This window comes from Urocitellus parryii, chromosome 4, assembly GCF_045843805.1.
Source record: "Urocitellus parryii isolate mUroPar1 chromosome 4, mUroPar1.hap1, whole genome shotgun sequence".
Lineage (NCBI taxonomy): Eukaryota > Metazoa > Chordata > Mammalia > Rodentia > Sciuridae > Urocitellus > Urocitellus parryii.
This window is the reverse complement of record NC_135534.1, coordinates 7861175-7885741: the sequence shown is the minus strand read 5'-3', so window position 1 is coordinate 7885741 and position 24567 is coordinate 7861175. Positions and strand designations below refer to the sequence as shown.

The 24567-nt window shown below is 53.4% G+C and overlaps 1 protein-coding gene across 4 annotated transcripts; it reads left to right on the top strand.

The window, feature by feature from the left end:
• The first annotated feature begins 376 nt into the window (after positions 1–376).
• Capn1 (calpain 1) lies at positions 377–22984 on the top strand. 4 transcript variants are annotated; one of them, XM_026396668.2, is made up of 22 exons: positions 377–501; positions 1791–2058; positions 2214–2283; positions 2585–2703; positions 4576–4709; positions 4821–4989; positions 5821–5904; positions 6231–6316; positions 6654–6728; positions 6830–6990; positions 16392–16567; positions 17464–17475; positions 18167–18378; positions 18462–18501; positions 19065–19130; positions 19222–19279; positions 20016–20080; positions 20446–20514; positions 20754–20832; positions 21342–21458; positions 21766–21824; positions 22193–22984. In XM_026396668.2, exons 2-22 carry the CDS (start codon positions 1792–1794, stop codon positions 22217–22219), a joined length of 2145 nt encoding a protein of 714 aa, XP_026252453.1. In that variant the 5' UTR covers positions 377–501; position 1791; the 3' UTR covers positions 22220–22984. The 4 variants fall into 4 exon arrangements, with proteins under 4 accessions (XP_026252453.1, XP_026252452.1, XP_026252450.1 ...); XM_026396667.2 differs by lacking the exon at positions 377–501 and adding an exon at positions 664–882; XM_026396665.2 differs by lacking the exon at positions 377–501 and adding an exon at positions 664–939.
• Positions 22985–24567: the final 1583 nt, after the last annotated feature.

Below are 24567 nucleotides of genomic sequence, written 5' to 3'. Positions count from 1 at the left end.
CTCCCTTTGCAGTTCACCAGGCATAATCTGCGGGTCCCGGGTGGGCCTCTGACGCCCTCTTCTGGGTAAGGTGACACAAGGGCGCTCCCCGTTGGGTGCACAGAGGGCTTGCGGGAGAGGGCAGGTGTCCACCTCCCGCAGTATCCTGGTTCAGGAAACCGCAAGATGGGCTCCCACCATTGCGTCTTTGCATCCCATTCGCTGCACGAACCGGGAAATCAAGGCCGAGCAGGGCCGGGACTTACCCAAGGTCACGCAGCGAGTCGGGGCCTAAAGGGCCGGCTCCCCGCGCCCCGCCCGGACGCACGGAGCCACTGAGGCGGGTGGCGGCCGGGACCTGCGCCCCAGGGCGCGGGGGTGGGTGGGGGCGGGAGTCGGCCCAGCCCCGGAGCCCGGCTGCCGCGGGGAGCGGCCGGGTGGGGCTGCCGTTTGCCGAGTGTCCGGCAGGGGTCCGCGTGCCGCCAGCCTGGCCCCTGCTGCGAGCAGCTGCCGCAGCCCGAGGTAATCTCAGCCCCGCGCAAGGGCCAGCAGGGAGGGGCGAGGACAGCTGCGGCGGCACCGCGCGGAGTGAGGGGCGCTGGGGGCGGGCTGGGGGCGGCGCCGCCGCGGCCCGGTGGCCCCAGAGTGCCCGCCGGGAGGGCGGCGAGGGTGTGGCCGCTGTCCCTGCAACCCGAGCTGCTGCCCACGGTTAAAAATACCCCCTGCCCTCCGGTCCCCTCTCCTCTCCCCTCCCCGCCCCCGCAGTGCCCTTCCGCCAGGGCCCAGCCCTTCCCACCCCGACAGGCGCGGGCCCTTCCCTGGGGACAACTCTGCCTTTTGCTAATTTGTCCTCACGCGGAGTTGGCCCGGGCCTGCGGAGGGAGGGGCGGGGAGACACCATGAGTAAGAGATAGTCAAAGAAGGTGCCCGAGAGATAAGGGAGAGCCGAGAGGAAGCGGGGTAGGAGCCCCAGGAGGAGGAGGAGGAGGAGGAGGAGGAGGGAGGGAGGGAGGAGGGCGGCGGGAGGAGGGCGGGGAGGAGCGCTCTTCCTGGTTGGGCCCTGCCCTGAGCTGCCACCAGCGAAGCCAGCCGCTGGGACCGCAGCGACCCCCAACCTCCCCTCCTCCAGGTAAGGAGTTGGGTGGCTGGCCGCGATTCTCACCCTGGCCACTGCTCCGGGGCAGAGGGGCTCCTCAGATGGCCTTTACTTGGGCCCTTGGCGTGCCTGGGTCAGGGGCAGAGGATTAGGGAAGCGGCACAGCCCAGGCACTCGCCCCATCCTGCACTCACTACTGTCCCCAGGGGCTGGGCTGGAATTTAGCAGCTCTGTGGGTTTCGGGTGGTCTGTGGAGGGGGCCGTCTGCCTGGAGTTCTCACTTCCCAAGCCAGAAAGGGGCCGGTGAGCAAGGTGCTGGCCAGTTTGGAGAGGGGGTTACAGGCTCGCCAAGGGGATCAAAAAGACCTTCCCTGGGGTTCCATACACACCTTCCCAGATCCCTGTGTTACTTCAGGGCCCCACCCTACCCCACCTGGCCGGCTGGCTGGCTGGCTGACCAGGGCTGCAGGCCCAGAACAATGGCAGTGGGAGGAGGAGAGGTTGTGGTTAGCATACCCTGGAACTGCGGAGCCTTCTGCTGGATTCTGGAGCCTAGGGAGACTGCAGAGAGCCTGAGTGCTGTGGGGGCAGTGGAGTGGCGGGGGACACCAGGGTCTGGGGAATAAGGGGTGCAGAGGTGGAAGAGCAGCACTAGCAGGCAGGAGCTGGATTCTGGTCCTGGCAGACATGGGTACTAAGCTGCTCTGTACCACAGGATGGCAGAGGAGATCATCACACCCGTGTACTGCACTGGGGTGTCAGCCCAGGTGCAGAAGCTACGGGCCAAGGAGCTGGGCCTGGGCCGCCATGAGAACGCCATCAAATACCTGGGCCAGGATTATGAACAGCTGCGGGCCCGATGCCTGCAGAGTGGGGCCCTGTTCCGAGATGAGGCCTTCCCACCAGTGCCCCAGAGCCTGGGCTACAAGGAACTAGGTCCCAACTCCTCTAAGACCTATGGCATCAAGTGGAAGCGTCCCACGGTGAGAGGGCCATCCTTGGGTGGGATTCTGCTGACCCCAATCCTGGGTGAGGAGTGGAATGGGACACCAGGTTCCTGGTGGGGAGTGGGGTCTTGGTGGTGGGGTGTCAGTTTCTAGGAGGGACCAGCTCAGGGACAGGACTCTGGGTCTCGTAGGAGATGCTGTCAAATCCGCAGTTCATCGTGGATGGAGCTACCCGCACAGACATCTGCCAGGGAGCACTGGGTAGGCCTCTCCGGGGTGGGGAGGTCTGGGTGTTTTTGCTACAGTAGTTCCCTATTCCCGTTCCCGTTCCTTTGGGCTCTACCCCAACCCCTCCCTCCTGCAAGCCCAGACAGGCTTTGGCTATCAGCACTGGGGCTGGTTTGCCCAGATTCCTGGGTCTTTTCTGTAAGCTAAGGGCAATTGATAGGCACCCCATCCAGGGAATCCCAGGTTCTCCTCAACATGGATATCCATGAGCACACCTCCCCACCCCCAGGGGCAGATCCTAGAACAGGTCTGACATGAGTCCTTCCCATCCCAGGGGACTGTTGGCTGCTGGCTGCCATCGCCTCCCTCACCCTCAATGACACCCTCCTGCACCGAGTGGTTCCTCATGGCCAGAGCTTCCAGGATGGCTATGCGGGCATCTTCCATTTCCAGGTGAAGGGCCCCGCACACGCTGGGGAGGAGGGAAAGGAAGCACTGGGGGATATATGGAAGGATGACCACCGCACTCGAAGTTAAGGTGGCTAGTGGCCACACCCTGCGGGGGCAGCCCTCCCTCTGAGAGGTATTTGACCTCTCAGTGCCATCTCAGATCTGTCATGTGTGAAACAGTTGGGCAGGTATTTCAACTGGCACTTTTCCTGGGTGGTTCTGAGTAGCAGGGAGAAAGTGTTTGGAAAAGTAGAAGAAATTCTGTGTTATGCCCTGTTGGGGGAAAAAACCTTTTCCTGACTTGGACCTCAGTTTCCACATCTGAAAAAAGGAGTGCTGGGTGAAAGGTGGTCATCTCCATTTGTCAATCCTCCCATCTTCCAGCTCCTGTGCTTTGGCGACCTCTGACACAGACTAGCAGAAAAGGCGCAGGATTAATCTGTTTAAACCAGCTTTTCTTGACGTTTGCGACAGGACCCTTTCTCCAGACACACTAATGAATCCTCAATGAGCTCCTATTGGGAGAGACAACTCAGCAACTGTAGTCGAGACCCCCTTGCCTTGGTGGTCCCAGCCATGTGTGGAGGACTCCTGGGTGTCGCCTCCTTCCGCCTAGTTAGGGAGCCCCTTACCCAACTTGCACAGAAGCGGCTGCCATACCAACTTCTGCAGAGCCACTTTGGCAGACCGCCGCACCTGCCCCGCTTTAGTCCGCAGGGGCGTGGCTGCCCCGCCCCTTCCCTCATTCCTCCAATCCTCTCCTCCCTGGCCTCTTATTGGTCCGTGTAACATTCCCCCCGCCATCAATTCCAGCTCCTTGGGCCCGCCTTCTCTCCTTCCCCCATTGTTCTGGGTCGCCCCGACTGTTGTGCTTGGAGCACAGGGAAGCTTCTGGCTTCTGTCTTGGGCCTGAGCCCCACCCTTTCCCGCGTGATCGGCCCTCCCATCTGTAGTTGGAGGGTATGGGTCCACATTCAATATATTTATATGGATCCCACTAACCCCTACACTCCGGCCTAGAACTGGGAGAGTAGAGGTATGGCCTAAAAAGCAGTTGGTTTTGGGAAGAGCCCTGGCCAGATGGCTTTCCACCCCCTCTATGTCTGAGGAGGTCTGTCCTGTTTCCATGGTGAGCCAAAGACGACTGCATAATCTTGCTTAACTCTCCTGTGAGGAACGCACTACTGCTCCCTTTAATGGGTACAGAAACTGAGGCTCGGAGAGCGTAACTTGTCCAGGATCACATGTGCAGTGCAGTTGTCCCTCCATGTCTGCAGGGGACTGGTTCCAGGAGCCCCATGGACTCCAAAATCCATGGATGCTCAAGTTCTTTATGTAAAAATGTAATATTTTCATATAACCTACAGAGACCTTCCACATCCTCCTATATACTGTAAGACATGTTTAGATGACTTGCAATACCAAGGCAACGTAAATGCCATATAAATAGTTGTTCGGTATTGTTTAGGAATGACTAGAAAAAAGTCTGTGCATTTTCAACACAAATGCATTAAAAAATATTTCTGGGGCTGGGAACGCAGATTGGGGTAGAGCCTTCTTGTAGCATGAGGGTTCCATCCCTAGCACTGAAAAAAAAAATTAAATCAATTTTCTGTCTGTAGTTGGTTGAATCCATGGATGTGGAACTTGTAGATGTAGAGGGCTGTATACATGTATCTGGTGTATGTCAGTATATGTATTCCTAGTACACATCAAGTTTGTATGTATCTAGTACGTATATATTGCATAAGTTTCTACTATACTTGATCTAAGATCATGTATCTAGTTAGTAGCAAAACTGAGGATGGAGCTCAGGCGTGGGGTCAGGCGTGGGGAATCCCACTGCAGGTACTCACTGTGTCCCCTTCCCTACAGCTATGGCAGTTTGGGGAGTGGGTGGATGTGGTCGTGGATGACCTGCTGCCCACCAAGGACGGGAAGCTGCTGTTTGTGCACTCTGCCCAAGGCAACGAGTTCTGGAGCGCCCTGCTGGAGAAGGCCTATGCCAAGTGAGCAGAGCTCCTGGGGACAGCTCTTGCCCCACCCCTGGGGGTGGGGTACCCTGGCCCTCTTATCTGGTCCTGCTCAATGTCACAGTGCTGACCTGGAGCTGCCCACAGGGTCAATGGCAGCTATGAGGCCCTGTCGGGGGGCAGCACCTCCGAGGGCTTTGAGGACTTCACAGGTGGGGTCACCGAGTGGTACGAGCTGCGCAAGGCACCCAGTGACCTCTACCAAATCATCCTCAAGGCGTTGGAGCGCGGCTCTCTGCTAGGCTGCTCCATTGACGTGAGTGTGCCCAGCCTGACACCCACACCATGACCCTTGCATCCAGCCTGTAATCCAACTCTTCCATCAATTTCCTCTCCCCACCCAGTGCTAACCTCGCCCCCACCCTGATTTAGCCCCAGACCCCCGCCCTTCACCTCAGCACCCTCTCTGGCTGCACATCAGTGTCACCCATCACTTCCTCCCCCTCTTCCATCTCATGCCCAGTGGTGGTCAGGTACCCCCTCCCCATCTCCCCCCAAATCCCAGGCCTCAGCTTTTTCCCAGGATCAGGTTCCTGACACTCCACTCTGCTCCCTTGCCACCTGCTCCTTTTGCCCTGCTGTCCATGATCCAGTTCCCTAGCCTCCAGCCTGATCTGTCCTGCTCTCTGTCTGCCCCACTCCTAGCCCCTCCCTCTCCTCTCCATGCCCACCCTTGTCTGTCCCACTTTTCCCACCACCATCTCCAGACCTCCTTTGTCTTTGACCTCAGGCTCCACCCCAACGTCTCTGTGATCTGGGCCCCTTCCCCCTCTCCATAGGCTCCATCCTGACCTTCTTCCTCTCTTACCCTCCCACTGTCCCTGAAGAGCTACACATGGGATGTGTGCATGTTCACAAAATCTGGCCAGCCTTAGCCCATACCAGTGGCAGTGTTGGTGGGGGTACCTGGGGCGGGTATTGGTGGGGGTACCTGGGGTGGGTGTTGGAAGGGTAGTGGAGCCACCCCCACCCCCAGGAGGAGCAGCCGTAGGTGAGGATGGAGTGAATGGGACTGTGGCCCCTGCCTGCCACTGGCAATAGTAGGAGGGGACTGGCCCCCAACCACAGAGCACATGTCTTTCTGCAGATCTCCAGTGTCCTGGACATGGAGGCCATCACCTTTAAGAAGCTGGTGAAGGGCCACGCATACTCTGTGACTGGAGCCAAGCAGGTACTGCCCTGGGTGGGGCTGCCCTGCAGGGTGTTTCCCTTCTTGCCTGTCCTTACCTCCCTGGCATCTAACCAGGGCAGTGGGAGGTGCTTGCTCCTCCTTTGACCTTCTGCAGCACCTTATCGCTCCCTTGGGAAACCATCCTGAGCCGCTTATCGATGCTTGCCCTGATTGACTGTACTTCCTGTGCCCAGCTACCTCCCTGGGCTGTAAATTCCTGAGGGACAAGCTCTGTGGCTCTACTGACAGTTCCCTGGTGTACTGCTGGGTGTGGAGTAGGGCAAGGTGGGGTGGGAGCCGGTGCTGATGGGTGCTCTGGGGAACAGGTGAACTACCGGGGCCAGCCGGTGAGCCTGATCCGGATGCGGAACCCCTGGGGCGAGGTGGAGTGGACCGGAGCCTGGAGCGACGGGTGAGGGGCAGGGTGGTGGAGACTGGGGGGAGGTTTGGGAGGTTTCTTAGATGCCCCTGACATTTCTGCTTTTGACTCTGCCAGACCAGCGTGGAGTCAGAGCTGAACCAAGGGGCCCCTCTTATGTGACTGGGTTTGGGGCAATGACCCAACAAAGCGTAGGCCCTGAGGGCCTGGGCCACCTGTGAGGATGCTGTGGAATTGGGAGCTCAGGTCTGACTTTGAGGAGAGTTCCTGACCTGGGCTTTGGGAGGACAGTCCAAGGTAGACAGGCCCCAGGGACAGAGGCCAGGCAGGTCAGTCTCCTCCAGCCCTGGCAGTGCCCTGCTCCCCACAGCTCCTCAGAGTGGAACAACGTGGACTCTTACGAACGGGAGCAGCTGCGGATCAAGATGGAGGATGGGGAGTTCTGGTGAGCAGCCCTTCTTGGCCTGACCCTTCTCGGGCCATGTCTCCTCCCTGCCAACCCCACAAACGCAGACAATGAGCGAGGTTCCCTTCGTCCGCCCCCAGGATGTCATTCCGTGACTTCATGCGCGAGTTTACCCGCCTGGAGATCTGCAACCTCACGCCCGACGCGCTCAAGAGCAGGACGGTCCGCAACTGGAACACCACACTCTACGAGGGCACCTGGCGGCGGGGGAGCACTGCCGGGGGCTGCCGCAACTACCCAGGTGGCCTGAGCGCACAGCTGGGGCTGTGCTGGGGGGGCCAGGATAGGGCAAGACTCGTCACCCTGCTGGGCCTCGGGTTCCTCTCCTAAGAGTCAGATGGTCACGTTTGCTGGTCTCTAGAATTTGCTTTGAGAGTAAAATAGTAAATGTCCTCTTCAAGGCTAAAGAGCCCTGGTGCTACTGAGGGCAAGACTCCTGGCCATCTCCTGGCCACCTTCTGGTCATTGCTCCTCATTCCCAGAGCCCCGCTCCTGGCTCCCTCACCTCTGGGCTTTTAGATGGATGACCCTGTCCATGTCTTGACCTGTCAGTTCCTTGCCAATTTCACCTGTGGCAACCTTTTCCTGAACCTTAGCTCAGCCCCACCATAGTAATTATTTGCCTCTGAATCACCTTGCTCTCTCCCCTCCACCTCCAACTCTCAGCTCCCTCCTTCCAAGTCCTCAGACTCATGGAACTGTGGAATCTGTTGAACCACCACTGTTTTCCCACTTTTTTCTTTTTAATATTTAATTTTTAGTTGTATTTGGTATTTTAATTTAGTTGCATTTTGTATTTTAATAAAGGTATTAAACAATACCTTTATTTCACTTATTTATTTTTATGTGGTGCTGATGATCCAACCCAGGGTCCCACACATGTGAGGCGAGCGCTCTACCACTGAGCCACAACCTCAGCCCCTCTTTTTTTCTTTTGGTACTAGTGATTGAACCCAGGGGTACTTAACCACTAAGACACATCCCCAATACTTTTTATTTTGAGACAGGGTCTCACTGAATTGCTTAGGGCCTTGCTAGATTGCTGAGGCTGGCCTCGAACTTGTGATCCTCCTGCTTCATCCTCCCAAGTCACTGGGATTACAGGCATGTGCCACTGGGCCTGGCTCCGTATTATTTTGTCGGTGCATTCTAGTTGTCTGTAATGGTGGTATTGGTTGTTCCATGTTTGTACGTGCACATTGATATAACAGTATAATTTGGCCAGTATGACTCCCCGCAAGTTCCATCCATTTTCCTGCAAATAGCATAATTTCATTTTTCTTTATGGCTGACAAAGACTCCACTGTGTGTGTGTGTGTGTGTATGTGTATGTGTGTATGTATGCCATGTTTTCTTTATCGTTAGCCATTGATGGACACCTAAGCTGGTTCCGTAGTTTGGCTATTGTGAATCATGCTGCTGTGAACACGGGTGTGCACGTATCCCTGTAGTAAGATGACTTTCATTCTTTTTTTTCTTTTTTATATTTATTTTTTAGTTCTCGGCAGACACAACATCTTTGTTTGTATGTGGTGCTGAGGATCGAACCCGGGCCGCACGCATGCCAGGCGAGCGCGCCACCACCTGAGCCACATCCCCAGCCCCTGACTTTCATTCTTTACATAAATACCGAGGAGTAGTGTAGCTGGGTCCTATAGTGGTTCAATGCCTAGACTTTTGAGGCACTTTCATGCTGATTTCCATAATGGTTGTACTAATTTACAGTCCCACCAACAACGTAAAAGTGTTCCTTTTTCTCCCCATCTTCTCTAACATTTATTATTATTTGTATCCTTAATGGCTGCCATTCTGACTGATGTGAGATGAAATCTCAGTGTAGTTTTGATTTGCATTTCCCTAATTGCTAATGATATTGAACATTTTTCACATATTTGTTAGCCATTTGTATTTCTTCTTTGGAGAAATGTCTGTTTTAATTCATTTGCCCATTCATTCATTAGGTTGTTTTTCTGGTTAAGTTTTTTGAGTTCTTTATGTGTTCTAGAGAGTAACAGAAGAGTAGCTAGCAAAGATTTTTTTTTCCCATTCTGTGGGTTCTCTCTTTACATTCTTTTTTTTTTAGTTGTAGATGGACACAATATCTTTATTTATTTATTTTGATGTGGTGCTGAGATTCAAACCCAGGGCCTCACACATGCCAGGCAAGTGATCTACCACTGAGCTACAACCGCAGCCCTCTCTCTACATTCTTGTTTCCTTTGCTGTGCAGAAGCTTTCTAATTGGATGCCATGCCCTTTATTAACTCTTAGCATTAATTTCCTGGGCTTTAGGGTCCTACTGAGAAAGTCTTTGCCTATGTCGATATGCTGGAGGGCTGAGCCTACATTCTCTTCTAGGAGTTGCATAGTTTCTTGTCTAACTCTGGGGTCTTTGATCCAGTTTGTTCATTTTTGTGCAGGGTCTGGTCTCATTCTTCTACCTATGGATAACCGGTTTCCCCAGCACCATTGTGGCTGTCTTTTCTCCAGTGTATGTTTTTGGCACCTCGGTCGAGGATCAGATGGCTGTAGATGTTGGGTTTGTCTCTGTGCCTTCTATTCTGTACCTGTGTGTCTGTTTTTATGCCGGTACCTGCATGGATTTCTTTTGTTTGCTTGTTTTTTACTATAGTTCTGTGGTATAATTTGAAGTCAGGTATTGTGATGCCTCTAGCATTGCTTTTTTGGCTTAGAATTTGCTTTGGCTATTGTGAGTCTTTTATTCTTCCAAATAAATTTTAGGACTGCTTTTTTTCTAATTCTGTAAAGTCTGTCATTGGTATTTTGACAGGGATAGCATTGAATCTGTATATGGCTTTCGGTGGTGTGGCCATTTTAACAATGTTAATTCTGCCTATCCATGAACATGGGTGGCCCTTCCATCTTCCTGTGAACCCACCAAGGGACCCTCTCTTGACCCAACTTCCTTGCCACTGTGTCCCTGTTCCTCTTTGAAGCAAAATTGTTCAGGAATGGCCACACTGGCCTGTTTCCTTCCCAGCCCACCATTTTGGCACTGTCTTCATCTCCCACCTTTCCTTCTCTCCTTACCCAGGGTGTAGTCGTCATTTCCATCTTGTCCCTACAGTTTCCCAGTCTCTCTCTCCTTCGGTTTCTGTTGCCTGGCATAAGCACAGTCGCAGCTGAACCTGGCTCTGACTGGCACAGAGCCACTGATGGGGCTGGAGAGAAATCACACAACTGAGGTGGTGTTTTCCCTGTAAATCCACAGCCACAAACCTCAAATGAGTACTTTGCACAGCCCCAGCCGGGCCATCGTGAGCGAGCCACATTCCCACTCTCAGCCTCCTCCGCCTTCCTCTCATTGTGGACCTGGCCTTTCTTGAAAAGAGACCTCATCACCAGGACAGCTCCCCATATTCCTACCTCCAGCAACCCCCCCTCATCCGCCTGTGTGTACCTGTGCAGGTCTGCACTGGGACAGCGGCAGAACCCTTCCCCCTCCCCCAGGAAAGTGTTTTGTTCCTTTGTTCCTCACCTTTCACTGCTGGGTTGTTGTGGAGAATCCCTTGTATTAAAAGAAAGTGACCCTCTCTTGACCCTTCTTTCTTTCCTTCCTTCCTTCCTTCCTTCCTTCCTTCCTTCCTTTAACTTATTTTGTAGTTGTAGATGGACACAGTGCCATTATTTATTTTTATTGGTGCTGAGGATTGAACCCAGTGCCTCACACATGCCGGGCAAGGGCTCCGACACTGAGCTGCAGCCCCAGCCCCTTGACCCTACTTTCTTGCTGCCAAGTCTCTGCTCTCCTTCAAAGAAAAGTTGCTCAAGAATTGCCACACGCCGCTTCCTTCCTGACAGCTTTGGCTTTACCAAATCCAGGGCTGGGCTGCTCCGTCCTCCTGCCCTGCACCCTCCTGCACCCTCCAGCGCTCTGGGCATAGCCCGCCTCCCTCTCTTCCACCCTCTGTTCTGAAGCATTCTTCTCTTGCAGGAATTCCACTTCAGTTTTTCCCCAAATTCGTAAGCATGGTGGCTGAGAAGGCCCGCCCTTCCTTGCAGTGCTAGTGCCATCCTCAAGTTCGCACGCATCATGGGGCTGTTTCCGGGCTCACCTTTCTGTCTCTTGGCCTGTCCTCATGCCAATAACACATTGATTTAATCCTTATAGATTTATGAGAAGTTCTGCTCAAGATTAAGAGCCAGGGGGCTGGGGTCGTGGCTCAGTGGTAGAGCACTTGTCTGGCATGCGTGAGGCCCTGGGTTCCACCCTCAGCATCACATATAAATAAATAAATAAATAAATAAATGAAAGATCCATTGACAACGAAAATATATCAAAAAAAGAATAAGAGCTGGGGGTGTGGCTCAGTGGAGCGCCTGCCTCGCATACAGGAGGCCTGGGCTCCATCCCCACGTCCCGTAAACACGAACCTGATAGAACTTTTCTGTACAATAGTTTTACACCCAAGTTTGTGAATGAGATTTATCTGCTGATTTCTCCTTCTGATCATTCTAGTATTGGTGCTGTTTATCTTGCTAAGTGAACTGTTTCTAGAAGAGTTTGCATAAGGTGGGAATGATCTGTTGCCCGAATGTTTGGTGGAACTTGTCTGTAAGGCTGTCAGGCCTGTTCCTTTTTTTATGTGAAGATTGACTTTTGATATTGAATATCTTTAATGGTTCTAGGATTGTTCAGGTTTTTTTTTACTTCTTGAACTTTAAATTTCTATTTATTTATTTATTTTTTAGTTGTCGTTGATTTTTGCCTGAGTAAGCTAGGCAAGCACTCTACCTCCGAGCTACAGCCCCAGCCCCTTTGAATTTATTTTGATGAGTTGTACTTCCTAAGAATTTATCCTTTGCATCTGTTTTCAAAGTTATTAGTGAAAAGTTACCCTTAATATACTCTTAGATCTCATCTGTAATAATGTTCTGCATTTTTTATTCATAGTATAGTATTGTGTATTTGCACTCTTTTTTTTTTTTTTTTTTGGTACTGGGGATTGAACCCAAAGGGGCTTTGCCACTGAGCCACATCCCAGTTCTTTTTATTTTTTTAAGATAGACAGGGTCTCTCTTAGGTCTTCATGAGGCTGCTTAGGGCCTTGCTGAGTTGCTGAGACTGGCCTCAAACTTGCAATGCTCCTGCCTCAGCCTCCCAAGTTGCTGGTATTACAGGTATGTGCTACCATGCCTGGCTTATACATTATTAATCCTGTGAAGTTTTGGGGTTTTTAATTTTTTTTTGTTCTTTTTAAATATACATGACAGTAGAGCGCATTTTGACAAGCTATACATACATGGGGTATAACTTACTCTAATTAGGATCCCATTCTCGTGGTTGAACATGATGTGGAGTTTCACATATTCATATATGAACATCAGAAAGTTATCTCTGATTCAGTCCCAATCTTGTGAAGTTCGTCAATATTAGCCTTTACAAAGAAATGATTTTTGATGTTGTTGGTCCTTTGTACAAAATGATTTTTTTTTGTCGTCATTGTTGTTTGTTATATCATTTCTTCTGTCTTCTGATTTATTTTGGACTTTATTTCATACCTGATAAATCAAAAACTTACTTCATTATCTTGGATTTTTTAATGTGAGCACTCATGTGTTTTGAACTATGAGAGTAGGAATATTGAGTCTAGAATTGTTGTAAGCTCCTAGGGAAAGAAACATTTTTTTAGTTATCTAGTGATTACCTTCATTTCTTTTTTTTTTCTAATTTTTTTTTTTTTTTTTTTTTTTTAGAGAGAGAGAGAGAATTTTTATTATTTATTTTTTAGTTCTCGGCGGACACAACATCTTTGTTGGTATGTGGTGCTGAGGATCGAACCCGGGCCGCACGCATGCCAGGCGAGCGCGCTACCGCTTGAGCCACATCCCCAGCCCGATTACCTTCATTTCTAATAATTCTTTTTGTTTTCAAGTGTACTTCAGCCAGTGTTAGTCTAGCAATTCCATTTTTTTTTTCCCCCTTTGGGTTCACTCTTTTTTAAATTGTTTAATTTTTTTTATTTTTTTATTTTTTATTGTTGGTCTTTCAAAACATTACATAGTTCTTAATACATCATATTTCACAGTTTGATTCAGGTGGGTTATGAACTCCCAATTTTACCCCGTATACAGATTGCTGTATCACATCAGTTACCCTTCCATTGATTGACATATTGCCTTTCTAGTGTCTGATGTATTCTGCTGTCTGTCCTATTCTCTACTATCCCCCCTCCCCTCCCCTCCCCTCCCCTCCCCTTTTCTCTCTCTACCCCTTCTACTGTAAATCATTTCTTCCATTTGTATTATCTTGTCTTACCCCTCCTTTCCTCTTATATGTCATTTTGTATAACCCTGAGGATCACCTTCCATTTCCATGCGATTTCCCTTCTCACTCCCTTTCCCTCCCACCTCTCATCCCTGTTTAATGTAAATCTTCTTCTCAAGCTCTTCGTCCCTACCCTGTCCTTGTTTATTCCCCTTATATCAAAGGAGTCATTTGGTATTTGTTTTTTAAAGATTGACTAGCTTCACTTAGCATAATCTGCTCTAATGCCATCCATTTCCCTCCAAATTCTATGATTTTGTCATTTTTTAATGCAGAGTAATACTCCATTGTGTATAAATGCCTCATTTTTTTTATCCATTCATCTATTGAAGGGCATCTAGGCTGATTCCACAATCTTGCTATCATGAATTGTGCTGCTATGAACATCGATGTAGCAGTGTCCCTGTAGCATGCTCTTTTTAGGTCTTTTGGGAATAGACCTAGAAGGGGAATAGCTGGGTCAAATGGTGGTTCCATTCCCAGCTTTCCAAGAAATCTCCATACTGCTTTCCAAATTGGCTGCACCAATTTGCAGTCCCACCAGCAATGAACAAGAGTGCCCTTTTCCCCGCGTCCTCTCCAGCACTTATTGTTGTTTGACTTCCTAATGGCTGCCAATCTTACTGGAGTGAGATGGTATCTTAGGGTAGTTTTGATTTGCATTTCTCTGACTGCTAGCGATGGTGAGCATTTTTTCATGTACTTATTGATTGATTGTATGTCCTCCTCTGAGAAGTGTCTGTTCAGGTCCTTGGCCCATTTATTGATTGGGTTATTTGTTGTCTTATTGTCTAATTTTTTGAGTTCTTTGTATATTCTGGTTATTAGGGTTTTGGTGCTGAAGCCCAGCATACTGTACCACTGAGCAACATTCTGAGTCCTTTTTACTCTTATTTTTTTATTTTGAGATAGGATCTTGGTAAATTGCTGAGGTTGTCCTGGAATTTGTCATCCTCCTGCCTCAGCCTCTCATGCACTGGGATGACAGGAATGTGCTACCGCTCCTGGCAAGCTATTATTTAAATTCCAAACATTTTTTCCTGCTAGAAATTAAACATTATCATCATCATCATCATCATTATTTGAGATAATCCTCGTGTGTTTGGAGTATCTGCATAATAATGTTTTTTGTTCTCCATTCTGAGACCTTTCATCTGAGCTCATTTAATACCTGCATGAAATTTATTTCTTTTAATTTCTTTTAGGGAGGCTTTTGGTGATAAACTTCCTTGGTATTTGGCCCATTCGTGTAATCCCAGTGACTCAGGAGGCTGAGGCAGGAAGATAGCAAGTTCAAAGCTAGCCTCCGCAACTTAATGAGGCTCTAAGCAACTTATTGAGACCCGTGTTTAAATTAAAAAAACAATAAAAAGGGCTGGGGATGTGGCTCAGTGGTTAAGCGCCCCTGCATTAATCCCCAGTACTAAAAAACAAAAACAAAACAAAAAAGAATTTTATTGAGAATTCTTGTATATAATTCACCCATTTAAAGTGTACAATTCCGTGACATTTAGTGTATTCACAAAATTGTGCAAACCATCACATCAACTTTAGAACATTTCATTATCCCCAAAAGAAGCCACATCCCCCTCAACTGTCCCTCCCAGCCTCTCACAATCACTTTCTTTCTCTTCAGAATTTGCATGTTCTGTATATTTCATATAAGTGGAAATACACATGTTCCTTTGTGACTGGCTTCTTTCAATTAGCATAACAGTTTTCAGGCTCATCCACATCATAGCATGTATTGGTCCTTTGTTCCTTTTTATTTTTAATATTTTTTTAGATGTTGATGGATCTTTATTAATTTATTTAAATGGAGTGCTGACAATCGAACCCAGGGCCTCACATGTTAGGCAAGTACTTTACCACTGAGCCACAACTCCAGCCCCTCCTTTTTTATTTTTATTTATTTTATTTTGCAACAGGGCCTAACTAAGTTGCTGAGGCTTATGATCCTCCTGCCTCAGTTGCCTGAATCTCTGGGGTATAGGCTTGGGCCACCAAGACAGGCTACTTTGTTTCTTTTTATTGTCAAATACTATCCTATCATTTTGGTATATTCTCTCATGGGTGGATGGACTGTTGGTTGTTTCAAGTGGTGCTGCTCTGAACAGTCATGCTCACACCTTGATGTGGACATGCGTTTTGTTCTCTTGGGTGTACCCCCAAGTGGAATTACAGGGTCACCTAGTAGCTCTGTGCTCACCCTTTAGGAAGCTGCCAGACTGTTCTCCATAGCTGCACAGTTTTCCTACCCACAGCTGGTGTGTGAGGCTGAATGCTCCACGTGCCACCAACACTTGTTCTGTGTTATCTTTTTGATTGTTGTTAATTTAGGAGGGAAGGAAGGAGGCCGAGGCCTGTTAGTGCCTTTAGACAGAAGTGTCGCACATTCCCTGCAGGCTCTGTTGCTCTGGTAAAAGGCTTGTTCCGGCAGCTAACTCCCTAGTCAGCTAACTCACTAGACACTAAATGTCACGGTCTAGTAACGCAGGTCACTGTTGTCATCTTTGTTGGCTGTCTGTGACCTCCTGTCGGACCCTTGCTTTCTCTCTTGTCCTCCTTTAAGTCACTGCACATACAGTTGCTTGAGTCACCTTTTAATTGATTTTTTTTGGGGGGGTGTACTGGGGATTGAACTCAGGGGCACTCGACCACTGAGCCACATCCCCAGCCCTATTTTGTACTTTATTTAGAGACAGGGTCTCACTGAGTAGTTTAGTGCTTTGAACTCACCAGCCTCCTGCCTCAGCCTCCAGAGCCGCTGAAATTACAGGCGTGCCCCTCCTTGCCCAGCTCTTGAGTCACCTTTTAGAATAATAATCCAGTGCACCCTCCCCGTCACCAGCCCTCTGGTGGGGCCTTTTGCTCTTTGATGCCATCTACTCACCTTGGCCTGTCCCCCAACTCCTGCCCACCTCTGCCACCTACCAGGATCCCTGGTGTTCACTGGAGCCTCACTTGATGTTTGTCATCGGGGAGTGGGGGCAGCGTGGCGGGGAGTGGCCTTTGTTCCTGCCGCCTGTTCCTGGAGCTCCCTCGGCCTGGCTTGCGCTTGTCGCCTCGTCCCAGCTCTGATCCTTCAGCGTACCCTCACCTTCCCCAGCCAACCCTAGCTTGCTCTTTTTTTTTTTTTTTAACTGAACTGTTAATCGACCTGATCTGCTCTGGAACAGGAGCCCTTGAGATCCAGGATGGTGTCTGCCCCCTCAACTGTGCCTGTCACCTGGCACATAATGGATACTTAGTAACAATTGCTGGATTAAGGAGGGATGCCCGGCTGCGGGGGTGAGGCTCTGAGGGCCCCTCTGCTCTTGCCCTGCCTCTGAGCTCCACCTCCTCTCCTGCAGCCACCTTCTGGGTGAACCCCCAGTTCAAGATCCGGCTGGAGGAGGTGGACGACGAAGATGACTACGGGAGTCGCGAGTCGGGCTGCAGCTTCGTGCTGGCCCTCATGCAGAAGCACCGGCGCCGGGAGCGCCGCTTCGGCCGCGACATGGAGACCATCGGCTTCGCGGTCTACGAGGTGAGTCCCCGATTGGCACTGAGCCACCAAGCCCGGTCTTCCCGCCAGGGGTCGCCCGAGGTCTCCACCCTGCCTTGTCTGCCCCCTGCCACACCATGAGGCTGGTGGCCCTAGGGGGAGCCTCCAGAAGGCACCAGCCAAACCCCTCAGCTGCAGGCAGGTCCTAAAATTCATCTAGTAAGGCAGGAGGAAGGCAAGTAAGATGGTTGTCTCCGGGAAGAGAAGGTTCTGGAATTTACCTTCATCTTCAGAGAAGGGGATGCTGCCCTCAGGAAGAAGGAGCTGGCTTGACTGACAGCTTTCGGGGCCAGACTTCCGCTCAACTTCAGAAATCAGTGGGCCATCTTGGGGTCAGGAAGCCGCACGTCTCAGAAGTGTGTGAGCAGAGCGGGTGTGGAGGACCAGGATAGGGAGGCCTGCTCAGACAGGGGCTGTGCCTGTCATTTGTGATTATACCTTCTGGAATAATCACAGTGCTCACCCTGCTTGTTGTGTTCAAGACAGGGTCAGAAACTTCCGGATCTACCCAGCTAGGGTCAAGGAAGGCCACAGACTTAGCCCATACCCAGATCCCCTGGCAACAGACAGGTGTGGGCCTCCAGTGTCCCCAGGCCTTAAGACACTGTGGTTGGCCATCCTGGCAACTATTCTGGAGGCTCTGATTCAGAGCAGAGGCCCAGCGTGTGCTAGGGACAGGATCCCTGCCTGGGCCCTCCCTCCTGAGGTCACTCTGTGTGTGCAAACAGGTCTGGATCATCGCTGGCTCCAGGCCCAGAGCCCTGTCACCAGACTCCTCATCCCTTCCCTCCTGTTAGGAACTCAGGACCTCTGCCCAGAGTGCACCCTGTCCCCACCCCTGCACCATCCACCTCTCCCTTACCCTATCTCTCTTGCAGGTCCCTCCGGAGGTAGGTGTGGCTCCTGACTCACCTGAATCCACCTGCCCCAGAACACACCCTGCCTGACGGGCCCACACGGGCAGCATAGTGACAAACCTGCCCCTGCATAGAGCGGAGATGTGACCTGGTTTTACCTGGAAAGGGCTTCCCCTGACTGTTGAGCAGGTGGAGCAGTCACTGCTCTCCTGAGGGTCAGAGCAGGTGGGGGGAGGGCTGGATCTCAACCCTAGTCCTCGGAGCCCCGGTGGGTCTTGTGCGTGTGAGGCTTCAGGTCCTGATGTTCGCACCAAGTCTGCACTGGCCGGCCAGTCTGGGAGCAGGGCGTGGGCTAGGCTGGGCTGCGTGGTCTGTCCCTTGAGCAAATTGTTGAAGTTCTGAGCCTTGGTGTTTGTGTCTGTAAAATGACACTGCCTTCAGGGCCATTGTGGACACTCAGTGAGGTGCCACCTGCCAGGTGCCTGCAGAATCCAACGTGGGGAAAGCCCCCAGTGATGATAATGAGAAAGATATTCAGGTGGTGTTATAGTATTTTAATGTACCTTATTTGCATTTGGCTGCTCCTCAAGGTGACTTGTCAGGGTCACGTGGGCTATAAGTGATGAGCCACGACCTTGTTCTTCAGCCCCTCCCTGAGGCCTGGGCTGGGATCTGGGGGGGCTCCTGAGGGTGCTGCAGCCCTGCTCCCTCTCCCTCCTGCTAGCTGGTGGGCCAGCCAGCTGTGCACTTGAAGCGCGACTTCTTCCTGGCCAACTCATCCCGGGCGCGATCGGAGCAGTTCATCAACCTGCGGGAGGTCAGCACCCGCTTCCGCCTTCCACCCGGGGAGTACGTGGTGGTGCCATCTACCTTTGAGCCCAATAAGGAGGGCGACTTCGTGCTGCGCTTCTTCTCTGAGAAGAGGGCTGGGACAGAGTGAGTCCCCCACTGCCTTCTCCCACCTTCCCCTGAAGGCCCTCCACGCCCCTGACTGGTCCTTCTTTCTCTCCACTTTGCAGGGAACTGGACGACCAGATCCAGGCTAACCTCCCTGATGAGGTGTGTGGCCACCCCACCAGGCACCGGCTCCCTCCTTCCCTCCCCTGGGTCTGTGATGGGGACGTGGGCATCCTGTGTCCTGGGCTTCTGCTGGCTCCTCACAGGAGCCATAAGAGCGAGGCCAATCTGTCATCTCCCTGGCACTTTATGGTTTGCAAAGGACTTGTGATGATGATGGTGCATAATCCCTGTGTCCCCGTGCTGCGGCTGTGCTCGACACTTTATCTGGGTCATTTCTTCCCTGCAACACCCCTGTCTGAGTCCGTTCATGATTACCCCCTGGAAGGGAAACTCAAGTTCAGAGAGGTTGATGGACTCGCCCAGGTTGTACAGCAGGGACCTGGACTCCCACCTTTCATCGCTGAGCTGGACTGTGTCCCTGTCATTCAGGCCCCAAGATTCCTGGGCAGGGGGCAGATCCCCATTTTACAGACTAGAAGAGTGAGGCTTGCTTGGGAGGCCAGGTGACATGTGTCCCGTGAGTACTCCCACCCTAGCTGAGCAGCTGTCCCCATGGGCAGGGCTGGGGCACCCCTCACCTATTCCCTCCTTTCTCCATCCAGCAAATGCTCTCAGAAGAGGAGATCGATGAGAACTTCAAGTCCCTCTTCAGGCAGCTGGCAGGGCAGGTAGGCTGGAGTGGGGGTAGGGTGGGGGTGGGGTGGGGTGGGGGCGGGGGCAGCCCTTCTCAAGCTGGTACCACCCTCCCTCTCCCTTCAGGACCAGGAGATCAGTGTCAGAGAGCTGCAGACCATCCTCAACAGGATCATTAGCAAACGTGAGGGTCCCCAGCAGCTGCTCTTGCCCCATGCCCTGCCCCTCGTTGCCTTCAACCATCAGAATCCAGGCCGTTGCCCCCTCAGTCAGCAGAACCCCACCCCTTGACCTATGGCTAGGGGGTCCACTCCCTTTCTGAGCCCAGCTCGCCACTGTTTCCATCCTGCCAAGCCCCTTCCCCTACTTGAGCTCTGTGTGCTGGTGGGATTTGGAGGACAGCCATGCTCCAGCCCCAAGGGGAAGGTGCCCTTTCTTCCCAAGATGCACCCCAGGCCAGGCCCAGTGGCCTGGGGAGCAGAGCACAGCTGGCTTCACCTGCTGGAGCACGCAATAGAAGGCAGTGGCTGGCTGTCCAGCCTGGCTGCAGGGGGCCTGGTGCTTCGGTCCCCGCGCTTCCCTGTATCCAGAGCCCCTCTCCCTCCCACTCTTCTGCTGACCTCTGGGGCCTGCAGCAGACCACCCTGCTCTGTCTTTCTCTCCACTTTCTTTCTCTTCTGCTCATCACTCATGGGACAATCACTGGGGGCCCATGGGCTTTGGGGACACCTGCCTGACTGCTAAAACACTTTGCCCTGGTTTATCTGATGATGAAGCCACCACACCCCACTCACTCTGCTGGCCTCTGTACCCACGGGCGACACCAGTGCCTCCCTGCCTCCGAATGCCCAGTGCTCCCAGTGTGGGGTGGGCACAGGAAGCTCAGCAGGTTGAGGGGCTGGAACTGGTTTTTCTTGCAGACAAAGACCTTCGGACCAAGGGCTTCAGCCTGGAGTCGTGCCGCAGCATGGTGAACCTCATGGACGTATCCTTCAGTCCGTCTGCTGTTGTTTGGAGTCAGGGAATACGGGCACCAGAAAGTGGCTGGGTGAACTGTCCCAGGAATGCCCAGAGAATAGACAAAGCTGGGGGATATGTGGACACCCCAGTGCCCATGTTCAAAGCCTTCCTGGGAGGGGGAGACCGAGGCCCAGTCTTGAGTCAGGTGGAAGCTGGAGCAAAGCCTGGGTCCACAGCTGACCCTAAGGCCGAGCTTTTTCTGCACCCTCCCCCGCCTGGTTATGGCTCCCCCCAGTCACCTTGCCTTCTCTTGGCCAGTCTCCCCTTCCCCCAGTGTCCCCTCCCACGCCAGCTCTAAGCCATGGAGCTGCCTTCTTAACAAGCACCCAGCGCGACGGCAACGGGAAGCTGGGCCTGGTGGAGTTCAACATCCTGTGGAACCGCATCAGGAACTACCTGGTAGGTGCCCCCAGCAGGTCCTTGCCTTCCCCTTGCAGCCTCTGTCACTGTAGGAGCAGGTCAGGGGACAGCCCTCCGCAGAGGCTCTGCCACTGCCGGCTCTTTCCCACCCCTGAGCCCACACGTCCCAGCAGCCCACCCCTTGTGGGCTCCTCCCCTCCCTGTCCCCTTCAGCAATCCTGGGGGTGGGCAGGAAGAGCCGGGTGACTCACTGGTCCCCACCCTCTGCCCCCACCCAGTCCATCTTCCGGAAGTTTGACCTGGACAAGTCGGGCAGCATGAGCGCCTACGAGATGCGGATGGCCATCGAGTCTGCAGGTGAGGCCCAGGGCAGCCCCTACCCCTGGCCCTCCTCCCTGGGTGGTGACACAGTGCTGTGGGGATGTGGTCCCACCATCTTTGGCCTTTCCCCCATGGTTTCTAAGTACGTTATCAGCATATCTGCAGCCAAGAAAGGACAGAGTCTCTTGTTACCCCTGTTGGGCATGTGAGGAAAGTGAGGCTCCAAAGGAAAAGTGACCGGCCTTAGGACACAGTGCCAGGGAGGGCAGAGCCAGGCTTCAGGCCTCCTGTGAGAGCTGCCTGAGGACGAGGCCAGGGCATCAGAACCACCAGACCACAGGCCCTCTTTGGCCAACTCCTGATTCTCTGGCCTGAGCTGGGCTGGGCGTGCCCCCTGAGATTGGTCCTTACTTGCCCAGCCCCTCCCAGTCCCTGGCCCTGCCCAGAGGTCCTTGTGCCCCTTGTCCCTGAGGAGAGAAGGCCCACCCTTCCCTGTTTCCTGGCTGGGCTGCGCCTCCCCGGCCCTCACCTGCTTCTCTCCACAGGCTTCAAGCTCAACAAAAAACTGTACGAGCTCATCATCACCCGGTACTCCGAGCCTGACCTGGCCGTGGACTTTGACAACTTCGTGTGCTGCCTGGTGCGACTGGAGACCATGTTCCGTGAGTGTCCCAACAGGCTCCTCCCTCCAGCTGTGTCCCAGATGCATCCCTTGTGAGCTGGTGGGAACGGATGATGGCGGTGCGAGCAGTACCGTCGCAGGAGCTGGAGGCTGAGATCTGGGGCCCACGAGGGCCCTGTATTTGGTCACCCAGAGGCTGAGTGCGTGGAGAGCAGGGAGGGAGGGCAGGAAGAGCCCCTTCCTACTTCAAGGGGTGACAGCTTGGGGCGTTAGGGGGAGAGGGGGTCAGGCAGGCTTGGCCGTGCACAAAGTTCTCAGCCCCGTGTCATCTTTTCTTGAACACACAGGGTTTTTCAAAACTCTGGACACAGATCTGGATGGAGTCGTGACCTTTGACCTGTTTAAGGTGGGACTCTCCCTGGGTAGGGGGAAGGGTGGAGGCCGTGGTTTTCTTTCCTGACTCCTGTTCTCCTGCCCCTTCCTGGGCCTTGGAGCCAGCCTTCAAGAAGGGGCAGCCCGAGTCCTGGGAGCTGGGGTGGGGGTGTCTGGATTCTGGGGCAGGAGCCGGACGCTTGGCCTCAGTGGGACCAACAGCTCTATCTCCCAGAGATAGAGGAAGTGAGGAAACAGTTCCCCAGGAGCGAACCTCAGAAGTGGTAAAGAGATGGCTTCTGAGCCATGGGTCAGGGCCTGGACATAGGGGTCCAGGTAAGGAGGGAAACTCGGGCAGCCCGTTCCACAGCCCTGGCCCAACGGCCTCCCCTCCTTCCGCAGTGGTTACAGCTGACCATGTTTGCATGAGGCGGGGGCCCAGCGCCCTGCTGCTCCCTTCCACCCTCGTCTGTCAAGCCGCGTCTTCCGGGCCGGGTCTTCCCACCATGCCACAGCAGGTCACGCCAGCCGCACATGCCTTCCTTGGAGCAAGAAGGCGCCTTGGTCCTCTTGCCCCCTCCTCCCAGCCTCCACTGCTCACCAGCTCTGGGCCGAGCTGTGTGGCCCTCCCTCTGTCCCCAGCCAGGGGCTCACGATGGACTCCCCTGGGCCCGCCATTTCCCATGGCCAAGCCAGGAGGGCAGCTTTCTGCTTATTCCTGCCTCAGGGCTGGGTGGCCAGGGAGCCACGATCCCAGACCCACTCCTCCAGCCCCACTCCTCCAGCAGCCTCCTGTGTCCCCTGTCTTCACTCCAGAGGCCACCCCCGGCCCCACCCGCCTGGCCTCACCTGCTGACTTTATAACCACTATCTCTGCAGCCTGCACCCCGGGTGTCAGGCATGCAGGTCCCCTTCCTGCTGGGGGAGCCCCTGGGCTGGGATCTCCTGTGCCTTCTGTGCAGAAGCCAATGCCTGCAGCCCGCGCCTCCCAGCCCTGCCCACCAGGAGCCAGCCAGCCTGGAGGGTGGTCGGGCCTTCCCTCCTCCTCCTGTCCTTTTTTTATATTGACAATTTTCAAGGGGACTCTTCAGGGACTGGGGGATTGGTTATGTGATACAGAGGCACTGGGCGTGGGATAGGGAGGTCCCATGTTTGCACACAGAGGAACCCCAAATAATAAAGGAAAAGGCCCCACATCTGTCTCTGGAGTGTGTTTCTCCCCAGTCTGCTGCTGGGAGGGCGGCAGGAAGCCTTAGCAGGGGGCCAGCTCCTGGCCTCAAGCTCACCCATTGCTGGAGTGAGTGCAGGGCGTCCGAGTGGGGTCACCTATGGCCCTGGGAGGCCAGGGAGGATGAGGCCCAGGGCCTGGCACAGGGACAGGGCTGCACTGTGAAGCCTGGAGGCCTGACCCTTGCCTTACCTTCATAAATCCACCAGGCCAGTTTCCGCTGAAACCCAAACCCATACTTAGCACAAACCTCACCCCCCAGGGAGCTGCACAGAGCCTCCTTCAGGTCCTCTGGGGTTGGGGTGGGGTCTCTCCTGTGACCCACACACCTGTAGCTTATCTAAGCTGCTCCGGCACCTCTGGGATGCTGCTGTTCTTCCCAGAGTTAAGAGTGGGGAGAGGGGACAGCCATCAACTAGCACTGACTGCAGGGTGCAGACGGAGACTGCTCCAGGGCACAGGGTGAGGGAGCAAGAAGTGGGCTGCCTCCAGCTACTGTGGGGTGGAGAGGAAGAGGAGGCATTGGCAGGTGTCACCTGCTTCTTGACTGCTCCTGGGCCAGGTCCTCCTGGATGCCTATCCTCATCACTGAGATGCGGGGGCTGCCGAGGTGGGAGGTCTCTGGGCCCACCCTGCTCAGCCCTCCGTGGTTCTCTGTGTTGGGCGTCACTTGTTATAGGGGTTGCGACACTGTGGTTCTGGGTCATCTGGGGACCTAACTTCAGAGACCCCAGGTTTGAGGCTGAGACTGCGGCTTCCTCTTGACTCCCCTATTTGGGCTTTATTTTATTTTTGGTACTGGGGATGGAACCCCAGCCCTTTTGAGTCTTTGTTTTGAGACAGGGTCTCACTGAGTTGCCCAGGCTGGCCTTGAGTTTACAATCCTCCTGGTTCAGCCTCCCGAGTCTCTGGGACTCTAGGCATTCGCCACTGCACCCAGCTCTATTGGGGCATTTTTTAAAAAAAAATACTTATTTTTTAGTTGTAGTTGGACGTGATACCTTTATTTTATTTATTGATTTATGTGGTGCTGAGGATCGAACCCAGGGCCCTGCACATGCTAGGCGAGCGCTCTACCGCTGAGCCCCAGCCCCAGCCTGGACCTTCCCCAACATCAGCTGTGCACCAACTCCCTGACTCTCATGGAGTGGGGGAAGGGCGAGCAGCCATAATTACTGTCACCCCCTTATTTGTGACTCTGACAGTTCCGACCGTGGTTTGAAACACAGTGACAAGACCTTGGTCCCACGCATTTTGAGGCCAGAGTCGGGGCTGCTCAAGCCTCCTGTCGCCTCCAGAAGCGCGGGTGCAGGTGGGCAGGCGGAGGGGCAGGGCGCTGGGCCTGGTTGGGCTGTGCTGGGAGGTGGCTTTCTGGGACTCCTCACCTGTCTAACTCAGAAGGTGAGAGACGGAGGGAGGCAGGAAGGAGGGCCCGGGGCGGGGAGCCCACAGATGTGGGGACACTCAAGACTTCCAGTGAGGTGTAACCAGACTCCTCACCCCTGGCCTGGTCCTCCGCCCCCAAAGCCCCTCCCCTGTCCCTTTACAT